General features: G+C 34.9%; 1 protein-coding gene across 2 annotated transcripts in view; it reads left to right on the forward strand.

Moving 5' to 3' along the window:
• The first annotated feature begins 1,114 nt into the window (after positions 1–1,114).
• Positions 1,115–16,470, forward strand: part of VhaSFD (V-type proton ATPase subunit VhaSFD) — a 40,851-nt gene continuing 25,495 nt past the window's right edge. The window contains exons 1-4 of one of the 2 annotated variants that reach the window (XM_081755984.1): positions 1,115–1,299; positions 6,348–6,429; positions 7,463–7,652; positions 11,497–11,715. In XM_081755984.1, the coding sequence (XP_081612110.1) occupies positions 1,239–1,299; positions 6,348–6,429; positions 7,463–7,652; positions 11,497–11,715 (552 nt within the window). In that variant the 5' untranslated portion in view covers positions 1,115–1,238. The remainder of the gene's footprint in view (positions 1,300–6,347; positions 6,430–7,462; positions 7,653–11,496; positions 11,716–16,470) is intronic. The other variant, XM_081755985.1, reaches the window with a different exon arrangement.

Here is a 16,470-nt window from a genome sequence, read left to right on the forward strand (position 1 = left end):
AACTGCTGAAAGCGAAATCGCTTATTGTATATCAATAGCGGCGCTAGGCTCATAATAGTAGGGAGCAAGAGGGAAGGCAAGAAAACTTGTTGGGAGGTGAGTCAATCACACTTGTTTTGCTTTAAATATTATTATTATCGGTTGCACAATTTTTTAGCTATTATTATTGACCAGTTTTACACAAAAACTGGGCGGAAGAAAGGGGCCGAGAAAAAGTATCGAGGTGGAGGTCGTCCCTCTTCTCCCTCCTGTAGCGCCACCACTGTTGCAGATTAGTCTTCACAAATTTTGTGGACAACACGGAACGCAAAATATACGTTGACACCATTTGATGCTGCATCAACGCGGTGCCGTGGAAATTCAGCGCCCGGGGCGAGAGTATACGACGGCGCCCCATGCATGTATTCCAAGCAATTTTTCCTATGTTTTCCTTTTTCTCCCAAATTTAACGCCCCCTTACTTCTGCAACGGGGCCATCACCCCGCTCGCCCCCCCCCCAATTGGCACGGCCCCATGCTGTCTGTGAATAAACTTAGAAAAGATTATTCAAAACATAAAATTCTTCCGGCGGGACCTTATGTGATTCGGATCCCACGTTAACCTCTAGATCCACCTCTCATATAAACTCATTGCTGAAAGGGACGCTCGGGCTAAACTAGAAGCCAGTTATCAAATAAAATAACATGAAATAAAACTTGTATCACTGATGTCATATCGGAAAATCTGATTGAGATATCGAATACACATCTGATTGTGATATTGGAAACGAAACCTTAAATATTGTGTTGCGTTGACTTAAAATTGATACTGTCCCAATTATATTACGGTTTTAGAAAAAAAAATCCGGATTGCAATTCAATGCAAATAATAATAATAATAATAATAATAATGTAATAATATTATTATAATATTATTATATAATATTAATTATATATATTATTAATTCTATATAATATTAATATAACATTGTAATAAGCGATGATTACTTCAATGTTGTGTATCGTAAAGTAAAACAGAATTTACATTAATGCAAACCCGTTCGGTATGAGCCCAACGATTGAATAGGGATAGTGAAAACGATTATCGTTATTCTTTTGTTTTTCATGAAACGATTTATGGGTGTATCGCATCGCAATCACGAGACCACTTCTGCTGGAAATTAGCAGATACTGAAAGAGGGTCGAGATATTTTAGTATAATAGCCTGGTTTATATTGCGGCAAAACTGAAAATTGCATTATGACAGCGGCAGACGGCGGAATTAAAGGCATGTTGCCGAATTTGCCCGATGAAAAAATAGGTAAGAATGAAATAGTTATTATCCTTTTGCTGAAGCAGATTTCTGACCAATGTAGTTTCCGTATGTAGAAAGAATTTTATTGTACTAATGAACAGAAGGTACTAATTACTGAAAATATCTTGCAAACTTAAGGATATACAATTAATACACATGAATTAATATACATAGAATACTATCGTTAATTTTTGCTGCTTTCAGTTTTCGTATTTTGTACAAAGTTATTTTGAGAATTAATGAGATCCTTTATTAATATTATTATGTAAGGAAGCTCAAAGTTTCCTAAAGTGGGTATACCCTAAAGTGTTCTAGAGAAATTGATGGAGGGTAATAGTTAAGAACAGCTACTTCTCATCTTCCGTGCATGAGGATACTTCTGACTCTTCCACTACGTACAGAAATGATTGTATATCATGTACAAGTGGTAATTGAACACAAAACGAACCAAGATCATGTTGTGTTCACACTCCAACATGGAGTGTGAATGCACTGTAATCTGCGTTTGTTGTGTGTTCTATTACCACTTGCATATCAAATACAATCATTTTTGTAGGTAGTGTATCAGTAAGAAGTATCCTCATGCACAGAAGATTAGAAGTAGCGGTCGGGTGGAAATTAGGAATAGTCAAAGTTAAAATCCATTTTCACTTTCCGTTCTTTAAGTGGGTTAAATGCCACAGAATAGGTCCAGGCACATATAATCTAACCGATACTAAAATAGGCCTACATAGTATACATACTCTCATATGTAGTTACCTGAACCTGGGCCGCTACTCGGCGCCACAAAGGTCCTTTAAATAATTTCTTAAGACGTTCTGGATTGTTATAACCCTGACTTATGCACAGATAATTGTCCTGGATATTGTTATATTCTGTCCCATTTTGTGCATTTATTTCATCGCGAAATTACCTTGTACGGCCTGTGAGAATTTCCTTAGGGTGAAGATGCATTTATGGTTGCAGATTCACTTTATGAGAACTTCCCTTGCGGGTATAAATAGCTATCCGGACATATCCCATAAAAATGACTGTGCAAAAAACACTAAGCAACTTGGACTAAGTCACCACTTACAGCGAGAATACTATCTATCCACCAGTCAGGGCAGGAGCGTAGAAGAAGGAACCACCCTGGTGTTTGTCCCTAGGGACCACGTGTGGTAGGAATATATGGTGTGCGCGTAAGCGAAGATATCGTATAAAATCACGTAAGCTAGAGCATTTGCAAAGTTTCACACTTTGAATTGTAGGTACACTTGTGAACATAAAATACGAGTTCCCTACATCGAGCATAAGTACTATAAAGGTAGGAAGCAGTATGTTACTCAGCCCTCTTTTATATGTACTTTACGTACATTTATATGTACAGGATAAAAAGAAAACTTTTATGTTATTGTGTTACGATCTACAATGTATGTTACTGGTGCGATCTCAGTTTCGGCAAGGGAAGGTTCTAGATTACTGGTTTCCCATGTAGATTAGTAGCTGGGTAGGTTTCTTTCTGTACTAAAGTTTATACATTTAACTTATACAGTACTAGCAGCGTTCACCCCGCTTCGCTGCGGTCACCCCGGAACGCAATAAACTTTGTTACTTAGATAATTTTTACTTTTTCGCTTTCAAATTGCAGTAAATGTTAAAATTATAGCGCCTGTCATTTATGTTAACCCGCCGAGTCACATGGTCATGCGGGTTGCATATAAATACGTTTATTTTTACCTATGATGAACTAATAACAAAGGATTTGTACGTATGGACACTTGAATGGTCAATTATCTCAAGACACTGGTAATTAAAAATTAAAGTGATATGATAAAAACCATCTAGGGTCCAAATCCTAATAACCCCCCAAAAATGAAAGAAATTGGTTCAGCCGTATTAGCGTGATGAGTTCACAAAGGATTTGTGCGTTCTCTTTTATATATATAGATTGCCGAGCGAGCGGTAGCGAGTGAAGCAGGGTTAGAGCCCCGGAGAGCACGTTGTTTTCTGTCTTTATTACTGCTCAATGGGAAGGGGGATCAATAATCTAGAATCTTGCCTTTAGGCAACCATGGATTTGTAAGACTTTATAGGAGCAATATCTCGTGTTATTTCAGAACAGGAATATGCAAGTATTCAGGATATGAATCTTATCTCTCACGTGCGTAATAATGTTCCATAATCCGGAGTGCTACCCAGGGTTGGCTGCTTTAAACCAACGGTTTTTTCTATATATATATATATATATATATATATATATATATATATATATATATATATATAAAGCAAAAAACAAACTCTTTCATAAAAGTGTAACTATTCATACAGTCTTAATGAACCCATTCACTTTTATTATTCGTATTATACGAGTATTCAGACCTAAGGTTTCCATTCATTACTCAGAGATTATTCTACAAAAGTCAACTTTTTTTTTATTAGTTTATGAATGTTTCTTTTGTAATTTTTTATAGTTATTATTGTTATGCAATTGCAATTAAAGGGAAATTCTAAATATTATTACGTTTTAATAATGTCAAAAGTATTTTTGGTATCTATTTATGTATAGATCAGAGCCAAAATGGACTCAAATAATTCGTATCTTTATTTACTTTTCTTACTCATATGCAAGGTAGGTCATTGTCTTTCTTTAACTTGGACTAATAAAAGTCGTAGTGAACTAACTTAGACTAAATTAGTTCTTTTGTAGTCTGCAGTACTTTGAAATTGTCCATATGAATTCTGTATAATGGTTTCGCTTGTGCAATTGTTTATCTTTTTTGTCCTTCTTAAATGACTCTTGACAATTATATTAACAAGTATGTAAAGATCAGTACAACGTATTTTTATCAGGACTCCTTCGTGAGTGAGTCGGCAAACGTATCGCATTTGTGGCCAATTAGTCCCAGTTTTGAGTTTAATTGGAGGACAATTTCTCTCGGATGTAGGCCGAGAGGCAGTTCGGATTCCACTTTAAGCTTATGTGACCCCTTCCAGCATAACCCATTGTTGCATAATAACACCAAGGCGAAATAAGCTTATTTTTGTCCAATGTGATATAAATATATAGAGAAAATTATTATTATTATTAAAAATGAAAAATAAAAAAACTGGTTTAAACCAAAAGAACTGGTTTTTTGTTGTTTTCAATAAAAACTATATATTTTGCCAACCCTGCTTCTAACCACATAATAACTCCATAAGGAATCCATAATGAACTGAATTTCTATGCAAATGCATTTTGTTAAATCATAATCCGTTATAATAAAAGCATCCGCTTGTTGGTTTACAAGGGAGCCAAACAATAATTGCATAAACTATAAGAATTTTACTATATTTCAACAAAGCAGAGGCCAGTGTCTTATAAATTGTTTATAGGGAGGGCAGTTGAATTTATAGGTGCAAATTCACTTTACTAGAGCTTAACCGTTATATGACATGTGTGGTAAAAATGATCATTCAAAGTAACACGAACCAACCTGTGCTAGGTAATCACAAAAGTGCACTAATACTCTAAAGTCAAACAGATGCGTGAGTGACGGTGGGTGTGGGCGTAAGTGATTAAAGTAAGAACGCAGGTTACTTCGAGGTATTAATGATGACAATTCTAGTTTTGTTTTCGTACTTGTGAAAGCTAGCATACTTCAGGGCTTGTACAACTCTGACTTTAAAACACTCAGTAAGTTATAATAGACCATGTTTGTTTCTAGGAACGGAAAGGAAACCTCTTAATTTATTACGTTTCTCCTGTAAATTCTGCTGGGTTTGCCTATTTCTATTCTACACTATTTTAGTTCATGAGCATACCCACCGTTGCTAATACGCCTGCTCCCTGCGGACGCGCGATCCCAGCAGCTTACCCTACCCTTACGCGAGTTAGTCAGAATTCTTCTGATGAGATTACAAGGGTAATTCAGAAGGCAACATCCGTTTGGCTATAAATAAATAAATAATAAAAAGAAGCTGCATACATGAAAGTTTAACCAACCTGTCTCAACATTTTGAATCTTCCTATCGTTAGCAAAGTTGCTTTCGACCCAGCCACAAGGAGCGTGCACGAAGCCACTTCATGTGAATGAGCAGATGAAAATCAGGAGGAGCCAAGTCTGGGCTGTACATGGATGATCACACACGTTGAATTGGTGTGAAAGGTTTTGTATTTGCCGAACACTGTGAGGTGAGTGTTGTCATGCCAGAACATATCAGCAAACGGCAACGTTTGATCTGAAAAGTTGTCAGTTTCTTCAAATTATTATAGTAAACTTTAGAATTGATTGTTGTATGACGTTCCATGAATTCGACTTGCAAGATTCCCTTAGCTTCCGAAAACACGGTGGCCGTAGTCCTCCTCGCTCACAATTCTACGAGCTTTCCTCGGTTTATTTGCAGCAGTTTTATGACCGCATGACGTTGTTTTCTTTTTTGTCTCAGCGTTAACATATGCCCCTAAATGTCGTCGTCAGTGACGTCGAATGTAGAGCTGATTCGATTGATTTTGTTGATTGCGTTATAATTTTCGATACCCATTAAACATAGAACTTCCGAAAGCCTAATTTTCCGGTGACTACCTCTTAAAAACAGTCTGAAAAATGTTCGGAAATGGTTAAGAGATCGTGAATTGACGGTTTCCACGAACTTTGGCGTCAGTTTTGTTAGATCATCACTCGAAAGGATTGCTACTCACCGGTTCCTCATAGATGTTGAGGCCGTATACAGCAAGATGAATTTTTGTAGCTAACTTTCTGTATTTTTATTTATTTATTTATTTTGGACAAATCTTATTATTGCAAGTTTCTCGCATTTGGGGGATTTTCTATGGTAGCATTGTTTTGTAACGCACACGTATTCTCTCACTTGCACAGCTGAAAGCTTACTGAATTACAGATTGCGTTAAGTAACAACGATGACGCTTCCCCCACTGCTACTAACACCACACAACAGGGGAGACTACTTTTCGCATTACCCACGTATGTCCTTGAATATTTCCCCTCAACTTTTTGTAGTGAATCCAATGACTCATAGATTTTTTTCTCTGAAAGAAAGTGTATTGTTCTTTTTTTTTTTTTTCCTTCCAGATATGCTGGCAGCAACAAGTGTTCTACAGCAACAAGCCACAGAAATACGCAGTCAACGAATTAACTGGCAATCGTATCTACAGTAAGTATAAATTCCATGTTGTTAGTAGTAATAAGATGTTTAGAAGGGTCAGGTTTGGCTTATTTAAACGAGGTGTTTCTACTATTGTTATTTAAAGAAAAATCGTTTAAACAAAAAAATTCAAAAAGCGTTTAAACTTGTTTGTTTTTAAAGTATTTAACAATGGAGTGTCGATCAATAATGTGAATTTTGAGTAGTTCTGTTTCGCTTTTTGTTTGAAAGAAGAGTGATTTTAGTATTAACTGTGCACAGTATCTCTGAATTATGTTTCTTAGAATAAATATTTGAGGTAGTTGGTAGAATTTTTAATCCTTGTAGTGTAGTATAGTATAGTATAGTAAATTATGAAAATTCACAGTGTGACAAAAGCATGAAACGAAAACGATCACAAGTCACATGTGTTTGTGGTGGACAAAGTAGTGCTGATGGACTTCTGACGTTTTCTCCAATTTTCTCACTTCCACTAACTCTTATATGGCCATTCACTTTCATAATTTATTCGTCTCCTTTAGCCTACAGCTATATCCGCAGATTAGAAAAGCAAAGATTTCATTTTTATAGTAGACCCTACCAATATTCAGACTTCTATTCATCAATTTGTGCAACGTAAAGAAAATAAATTCGAAGAACAAACAAACTTCGCAAATCCGAGCACTTTCGCTCATAGATTGGTTTATGTCCTTTTCTTCATTTCACTTGTACTTTGCAGTTAAACAGGAAATAAAGCAACAGGTAAAAAGATAAAGTAAATAATAATAATAATAATCTACACAAAAATTTCATCTTGATCGTAAGCATTGTCATTTCCGTTGCATGCAAAAACCACGTATATCAGCAAATTTCTTGAGTTATTCATTATGTTTCCATAGTATCTATTCATGCTTATTAACTGGTATGTGTTAGCTAGTCTCTCATTGTCAATATTCCAGTTATGTATACTAAGAATACTATTGTTAAGAATTTAGAAAATTGATTTCAGATAAAAGAGTTAAGTTTGTAAATTAAATTACTCTTTTTCTAACGTTATTTTCAGATCTCAAATGATATCACAAGACGATTATAACTTCATAGCAGCCTTTGATAACGCTGATTCTGAAAAGAGGGAATCTATTCTTAAATCACAAAGAAGCCAGTGCGCAAGAACTTTCCTTAATTTATTGGGTCATGTGTCGAAGGATCAGACAATACAGTATATTCTTGTCATGATAGATGATATGCTACAAGTAAGTTAATCTTAGGAGAAATGGCTTACCATTTACCTCCGTGTTTACTTTAATTGGATGTTTCTTTTCTCTGTAGGTCTATAACAATAACACCACCACAGTTCGAAGATTTTCTTATTTAAGGATATCTCTTAGTATAACTCATAAAATATTGCTGCTATTCTACGATGCTGGTAATGATTACATACTATTTTCAAGCACTTAATGTACTGTATTTCAAAATAATTATTAATTGCTTTACAACAATTCAATACACTTGTAGATTATGTGGTGTCCTCTGGAATTATATATTGACAATTACTTATAAACAAATCCCTGGTAACGAAAACTGTTGCCATAACAACCGGTTTACTGTTATAACGACGAATGAACAAACAGTCCTTCGGCAGACGGCAAAATAAAACCTTCACAAATTTAAATTATTCATGACATTATTTCTTCTAATTTGTAGCTATGCAAGTTGAAATAGAAATTTTACCCGAAATACTAACTACAATACGTGTTATCGTTGTAAGTCTTCAGTAGGGATGGCCATAAAGTTCCGGTTCCGACGGAACCGGTTCTTGGAGATCCGGTTTCAGAACCAGTTCCAGACCTAGATCCGAAAACCCGGTTCTAGAACCGGATCTTAGGAACAGGTTTCAGACCTGGATCCTAAAGCCCCCAAAGGCCCGTAAAGGAGGCACAAAGTTCACCTTCAAAACACTGCAAAGAGGACCACGCGCTTGTGCTTGTGTTTACAGCCTGCCAGCAGCTCGGGTTTAGCGTAGGAATGGCCACAAAGTTCCGGTTCCAGACCTGGATCCAAAAACCAGGTTCCAGAAGCAGTTCTGGCCATCCCGTGTCTTCAGCACCATTCATATTACTGCGTCACCGAATCCTTACTTGTACATCTCTTGTAGATTTTTTTAAAAGAATGATTTGTGCATATCAATTTCGGCTATTGATTACCCTTAATGATTATATTTACAGTCAATTCTCCTTTTTTAATTGTTAAAAACTGTATGATATGTTGGACAAAATGTTTGGTTTATAGAATGTTTTGAACTTGTTAGAAATGCAGAAGAAACACTAAAATTAGCAGAGTAGTTAGTTTTGTTTGTGTGTGTGTGTGTGTATGTGTGTGTGTGTGTGAGTGAGAGAGAGAGTGAGATAAGTTTTAATAGATTCATAGTTTTTATTCTGTCTTTCGGTTTAGAGTAAACTGTTATCTCATGTGGGTATGTTATTTGTTTAAATGTAACAGAGAAATACTATAGTGTAAAAGTTTTATTATTATTATTATTATTATTTCAATCATTTTTCTGATGTAGCTAATGTTCATGTATATGAGGACGAGGAAACGTGTAGTGAAGGGCTTTGGTAGCTCAGTGGTAGAACGTTCAGCTCTGGTGCATGGAGTCCTTAGCTCGATCCCAGTTCGCCCAAAGTGAGCTTTGTGGTGGACTAATACATTCTCAATATTATGAAAAATCTTCAGAAAATGATTTTTAGGCAACTGTTAAAAATGCTCTCTATTGTAAATACTCTGAAATTGAGAACAGAACTAGAATTCATTCAACTAATCTGGTGTATGTCTGTCATTTAGTAATTCCCGATATTTTGGATGGGAATTTCCCTTTTTCTCAGCGACCTTGTGGCGGACAAACACCGTGTGCGTGGGTTTTCTCGGGGTTCTCCCGTTTCCTCCCACTTTCTTCATTCCACCATTTCATTCATCTGTCATCATCACCGTCTCCTTTAGCCTAACCGGCATAACCGTGGGACGTAAAACTCAAAAATTTCATTTCATTTAATTTCCTTTTTCTCAGCGGCCTTCTTAATACATCTACAACAAACTCTTCACATCACATGGCATCTGTTGTGGTGTAAAAGTGTCAAAACAAAGTTTCTTGTAGTAATGAAAATATACACAGCTACCTTGATATTGTTAGTATTAAAAGTTACAATCTTAAAGTTCGAACTGTCAAAGTACCACTCCCGTATTTGATATACCTCATAACTTTCCTGAATAGTTCAGATGTATATACAGTTGTCACCTTAAATTATAAACAGTCTTAATCTTCGCTTGTGAATAACGATGCATTCAGTAGAATTTCTGCTTCTTTTGACTTGTCATAAGTATCCACAAACTAATACTTCATTCTTTCATTTTTCACAGATACTATCTATTAGCACATTTTCTCAAAGCACTAATTGGAATTCCTGTACAATAATATCTCCGTATTGCTGCCTATGATTCTTAAAATAAAGAAAATTTAAGTTGAGTCGTTTGATGATAAACATTCATTTTTTAATTTTTTGTAACAAATAAACTATCTATACCTGACGACTTAATTGAACGTAACAATTTTTAAAAAGAAAAAGTAACCAATTAACAAATAGACCTTTAACATACGATACATATCTTGAAATGTACGAGTATGTAAGGTAGAGGAAAATAATTGTACAATTTGTACATCGACGCTAACTTTATTGATATGCAGAAAAGATTTTATTATGTTTAGGACCACAAAATTCTACATGTCTGAACATTAAAGAAAAAAATCACAACATAAATACAGGATTATTATGGCAACATTAATTCTAAAATTGCACCGCATGTAAATGCATAGAAGCTTCTGCTGCTGAAGATTCGATAAGAGATGTGTTTTCAATAATTTTTCAACGGGTTCTTGAAGCTGAGTATCGTTAATCTGAATTAGAAGGTTTTAGTATATATATTTGACTTTAAAAGTGCGCTTATATGTACACGTTATTATGATTACAGCAGATGGCAAAAAAAAAAAAAAAAAAAAAAAATGCGTAATAACCAAGCTCGGGAATCGAACGTGGAATCCGTCCGGCACCTATGCATTGATAGCTTCGCTAATGGCAACTTGAATACACGTAAAGCTATCTGCACACAAACGGTGTTACAATGCAAACTGTGATGTGATTCAAATAAAACGAAGTTTTGTTCCAATCTCACCACAAACAACCAAATATTAAGAGTTATATAGAAAGCAATAACTTCAGCATTTTGATTTCGCTGTAAAAAAAAAAAAAAAAAAAAAAAAAAAAAAAAAAAAAAAAAAAAAAAGACATAAAACCTAGTATAGGCAGGCTATGCACATAACGAGCATCGAGGAAAATATTGAAGAACATTATACGTATGATTTAAGTTATTATATTGATAGCTTTATAAGCTTATCTCTGCTTACTTACATTACGGTATACGATAAAAGAAAAAATATTCAGAAAATAAATTTTACGCAGGTCTAAGAATCGTCCATCTTCCGCAATGACGCACCGTTCTTCCCCTTACTCAGACGAAGCACCGCCCATGGATCTAGAACGCAAGCGTAAAAAGTAATCTCGAAACTCTCGTTTCATACAAATTTTGATTCATTTCGTCTGCACATGCACTCTCATTGGCTGAAGCATTATTATGACATATAAGCAAAGTCTATGAGAGTATGTTTTCGCTTCAGTTCCCACAAGTGAGATTTCAAACGCTAACAGTCTAGTGTAACGTAAAATGAAAGAAAATGCAAAAATAAAAACTAAATGCATTTCTTTAAGTCCATTGCACAAAATAAATGTTGAATGTTCTCAATGATGGTTCATAATGAAGTTGTACTTTTAAAGTCAAATATAAGTTTAATTTTTTAAGTTCTATTTTTCTTAGCTGAAGCAACAGACTTTTAATTTGTACTGGTGAGACTTCCAACATGTGAAATTCAAGATCCACCGATCGCATATGACTAAGTGTATGTACAGTCAGTAACATGATGAAATTTCAGAGAACGTTAACGTCATTGTGTTCAAAACTTAATACTATATTTTATGAAACTTTTTTTAGGAAGACAAATCTCGAGTAGAAATATTTCGAGAACACTCGTCGAAGAAACGAGAATCTGTTTGGGGCCCGTTTCTGAACTTGCTTAACCGACCCGATGGTTTTATCATGCATATGACGTCCAGAATCATAGCAAAGATTGCGTGTTGGAGTCAAGAGCTGATGGACAGATCAGATCTTCATTTCTACCTGACTTGGCTGAAAGATCAGCTGAAACAAAATGTAAGTGTTTATTCTTTGTGCATCTTGTTCTAAGAATAATAATTCGTACTGTACAAAGTCTTAAATCGTACCGTCTGTTACTATTCAAATACATCTGCTTTGTGTAAAAGTTAATGTTTTCTTATGTCCTTGTGTGAATCATATTTGTTCAATTTTCAGTCATTTTTCTGCTATCGTCTTCTGTGCCTATAGATACAAGTCCGTCAATTTAATTCCAATCAAAATGTATTCATTGTAGCTCGGAATCTTCGTTGGAGGTCATGTAGCAACATTTCATGTTTCACAGCATTATCACTTTCCTGAGTTCAGACGAAGTCGAGTAAGGTGTGAATGCGTGCGATGTGTTATCTGACCGTATCGGTGTGAAATGGGTGATAGAAAGGAACAGCAAATCTGTGTTGGATGTTGTTTTAAACTTTGAAAAACGGCTACATAAACGTACGAAATGGTGCAAGTAGCATATGGTGATGCAGCAATGAATTGCGAAACGACCTTTAGTGGTTTGCCCATTTCCAAGTGAGAAGAATGTCCATAGAGGATGATCCCTGTTCCGGACGCCCGTCCGTGAGTCACTGTCAGTTCCGATCAACTGACTGTCCGTGAAATTGCAGGGGAACTAAAAATTACCCCAACTCATAATACCAAATTTTACACGAAGACCTAGGGATGTGGTATATATCGGAGTAATTCATGCCGAGAGTTCTCATACGGGATCAGAAGTTCACTCACCATCAGCAGGTAATTGGAGGAAACAGTTGCTAACGATCCGACATCCCTGACCAGTGTGATCGTGGAGATGAATCATGGTTTTACATGTACCGAAACTAAGTAATGTTGTCCCAGCGGTACTAATTGAATCCTCGAGACTGAGAGTGGGCTAAACAAGTCCGATCCCAGATGAAATTGCTACTGATTGTGTTGTTTGACGTGTTCTGGACGGTGCATCACGAATTTGTTTCCGTGCTCAAATTGACAGCAAGGGGTTTATACAGCTGTATTTAATGATTACTCTATTCCATTCGTAGTGTGTTCATTCTGCAATACTAGTTTGAATGTTGAAATCCTAGTTGAGCCCGTATTAATATCGTATTGAAGTTCAGAGGTATAGATCTTACATAATCAGATGGTATAGACGTTCAGATATGTTAGATATAGCTAAAACCTTCCATTTGAGATACGAAATTAAAATGAAACATTAATACCAGGGTGGCTAAAAGAATAAAATTTTTACAGACTATTTTGTAATATGAAAATGCAGTTTCCTTTATATTATTATAAGAATTGAATATTTGCTTCTAATTTCTACTAGTTGTCAGAATCGTTCCTAATCCGTTTCTTGGGATCTACAGCGCACTATCAAGACTACCAAGTATTTCAGTTTTGAACCTTTAGAGCGTTACGTGCACTTTTTTTAATTTTGGTTTGAAAATTTGTTGCGTGTAAAAATATTACAGTCAAGGAAATACCCACGTGCGTACTAAATAACTAAAGTAGTCTATAGTATTCTGGACATAATGTCTTAAATAAGATAGAGGATATATGTCGTTATTGTTGTTCTACCTAGAAATAGGAATATATAGCTTTTTAAAGAAATTTAATGTTTAAGGTAGATTCTGCGTTATAACTAATGAACTTGTACATTTTCTTGAACTTCATTGCTAGTATTTGTGAATGTGTCTATTTTGCGGATCTCCGTCGAAAAGAAAGAAAGAAATGAAAAATAAATAATCTATCAAAACTTATTATGCACTGGCAAAGATCAGTGTCGTACTGGTCTTTGAAAAAAAAAAAAAAAAAAAAAGTTTTACAACTGTAAGAATCGTTAAGTTTCCTTGCATGAAGATAATTTTTATACATATATATATATTGTCAGTTCTTATTTAGAGGATTAAGGTCATCATTCGCTGCACACATCTGTGAAAATAAATAAATAAAAAAGATTAAATAATAGGAGATTAGTCTTAGTCGATCTCTCTATATGTGGTCAATGAATTACAGTTTGTTGTTTCTCATAAGAGTAATTATTTCGTTAATGTTTTGTATCTTGTGGTACTTAATACATGTAATAGCTTAATATTTGTTGAATAATAATTAGAGCCAATATTTTTCTAATTTTATTTTTGTACTTTATTAAATTCCATTGTACTTTATTATATTATTATAGTAGATTATTTGTTTATAAGCAAATTTTCCGTTTTTTTTTTTTTCAACTATATATGTATTTTAAGTAATATGTATTCGTAGAATGCTTTAGTATTTCTCGTTTTTAACATAGTGCTTTTTTGTGTAAATATTAGCGAATAGTGACTATATTAATAGTTTTTGTTGTCTATATGACACGGTATTAGTATTGGTGTAAATTATGAAGGCTTGATAGATATGTACATTGTGTTTAAAAATTTGTATGACATTATTTCTTACGTAACTATACAAGAACTTACACTTCTTCAATTTCTATTCGTGTTTCTGCTTAATTAGCGTGACTTATGTAATAGTAAGGGTAAACAAAGGATCGCTTACTGTATGTCGTACTTGGAAACAACCTAGGCCTAATTGTGTGAGTACAAAACTTGGAGTATTGGCTAAAGAAGACTGATTCTTTTACTTAACTACTATAATCTCAACGGGGTTAGTTTATGGTAGTTAAATTTGAGGCAGTACTTTATTCGTCTGAAGAATAACAAAAAACGTGACTTACCTTGTGCTTCAGTTTTGTTCTTTTAATTGGATACTAATACGCGCGCGCGGATCATCCTTAGCACTAGTTAAGAAGCGAATTACATAACAATGAGCTCTTTCTAATGCTCGTCATTCATATATCTGTAATACGAAATTGGATTGGCTGAAATGGTGTAGGCTCACTGTAAATCACCCTGTTATTATGTGCATTACTGTATATAGGCATTTCTGGCACTTTCCATTGTTGCTAACTTTGCCTTTGTTGCCGTTTTTAAATATATTGTGGCTGTCGTTACCACGGCATCTAGAGTTGCTCATTTATCAGTAGTTCTTTGAATGAAAATCTAATCACTTTACAAGTCTTCGTTGCAACTACTTCATATCTTGGACAAACTACCATATATTCATTTGTTTTTTGATGCGAAACGATTATAACTAACCGATTTCTGATCAAATTCCCAACATTCAGTTCACTCTTTAGTGGTACGTTCGTCGTGTTTGTTGCTGTGTCGCCGGATCCTTTCGTTCACATCTTCAATTCTGGTTTTCGCTTTCCTCTAAAAAAGATGCCATTTTACCAATATTCTGTAGCTTGATTTCGGTTATTAATTATCACCTGTTGAATGTCACTGTAATTTTAACGGTCCAGTCACTGTGTTGAAAGAACTAGTTCGAATTAACAGTTTGTCTGGAATTCCACGGTTGTCTTTTAATTTTGGTGGTGCTAATGTTCCTAGAATTCACTAATTTTCTTTTTCTTGCTCAAATAATGTTAGTAATACTAAACGTATTACAAAATATGACTGGTAACACATTTTTTATGACCATTAGATAACAGATCCCGTCCACGCATATCCAGTTACTAAACACCACCACATGGACATGACTTCCTCCATTTCTGTATCATTGTATTGCAGATGGGGCTGTTGCAATCTGGGCACGGGGCTCATTCTACACAAAGAGTCTCGTGCTCAAAATTTCATTGAGGCTCACGCTTGCTCAATCTTCTACTCGCGGCCGATATTCTCAATAAGGCTCGCGTTCTCACTAATGTCATGGGGCTCGCACTTGTTGGACTAAGCGAGTATCCACTTTTATCGGGCTAGTGCTCACATGGACTCGCGAATTTGAACATCTTTGACGTGTTGTGGTTGCATATACACATCGAAGTAAAAGTTGCAGGCGGAAAGCAGATATATATTCATAAGCTATTGTGATACTTTTTCCAATTTTGCAAAAACGATTTTTAAAGGAGGTTGGTTTGCTTAAAGAAAACTTCTTTATATATATTTACCCTGTCTGTCTGCCCAGGAGACAATAACCTTAAGTACTTTATAGATTACAATTTTGGCCAGAATGTAGAGAATCAAGAGTTAGCAAGTGATTTCGTTGATTTCGAGATTACATTGAAACTGGAAGTTGAAGAAATCAACTATTTCCGGTTTTAATGTTAACCACTGTAGAACCGGTTTCCTGCAATCGATTAAGTGTTACACGAATATATTTATTTCCATCCCTAACTCTACTAAAACTGAAAGTAATAAAAATCCACTACAACTTCTAGTTTCAATATTGATCTACATCGAGCAGGCAATCAATTAAGCGTCCCAAAAGTACACTCGTGTCTAAAATGATCGTCGCATATCTATGACTGTCTTCTTCTAAAAATATAAGTTGATAATGATTTTGCAGGTACTTTTAATACTGGTACTATGTGTATAATCGGGAAATGTATATTTGTGATAAATTTCATAGAAAAAAAATTATAAACACGAAAATTAGAGTGAGTAAAACAAAATGTTGCTAAATGGACAAGAAAGTTTTATTTTCGTGTTATTGTTCTCATTTACTGCTCTTTTGACATGAAATTTGATACACACATGTCTTTGCCGATTATACACATACTAACATTATAAGAAATACCGGGCGAATTCGCTATTAATTCCTAGAACAACATATTTATAGACATGCGACAATTTTCACATAAATATACATTTCGTCTCCACAATAGTGTGTCTACTAAAACCAAATTCCGATTTTAATATTAATTGAGAAAATATCACATCATACAAACCA

The sequence above is a fragment of the Thermobia domestica genome, chromosome 4 (assembly GCF_964235325.1).
Source record: "Thermobia domestica chromosome 4, izTheDome1.hap1.1, whole genome shotgun sequence".
Classification (NCBI taxonomy): Eukaryota; Metazoa; Arthropoda; class Insecta; order Zygentoma; family Lepismatidae; genus Thermobia; species Thermobia domestica.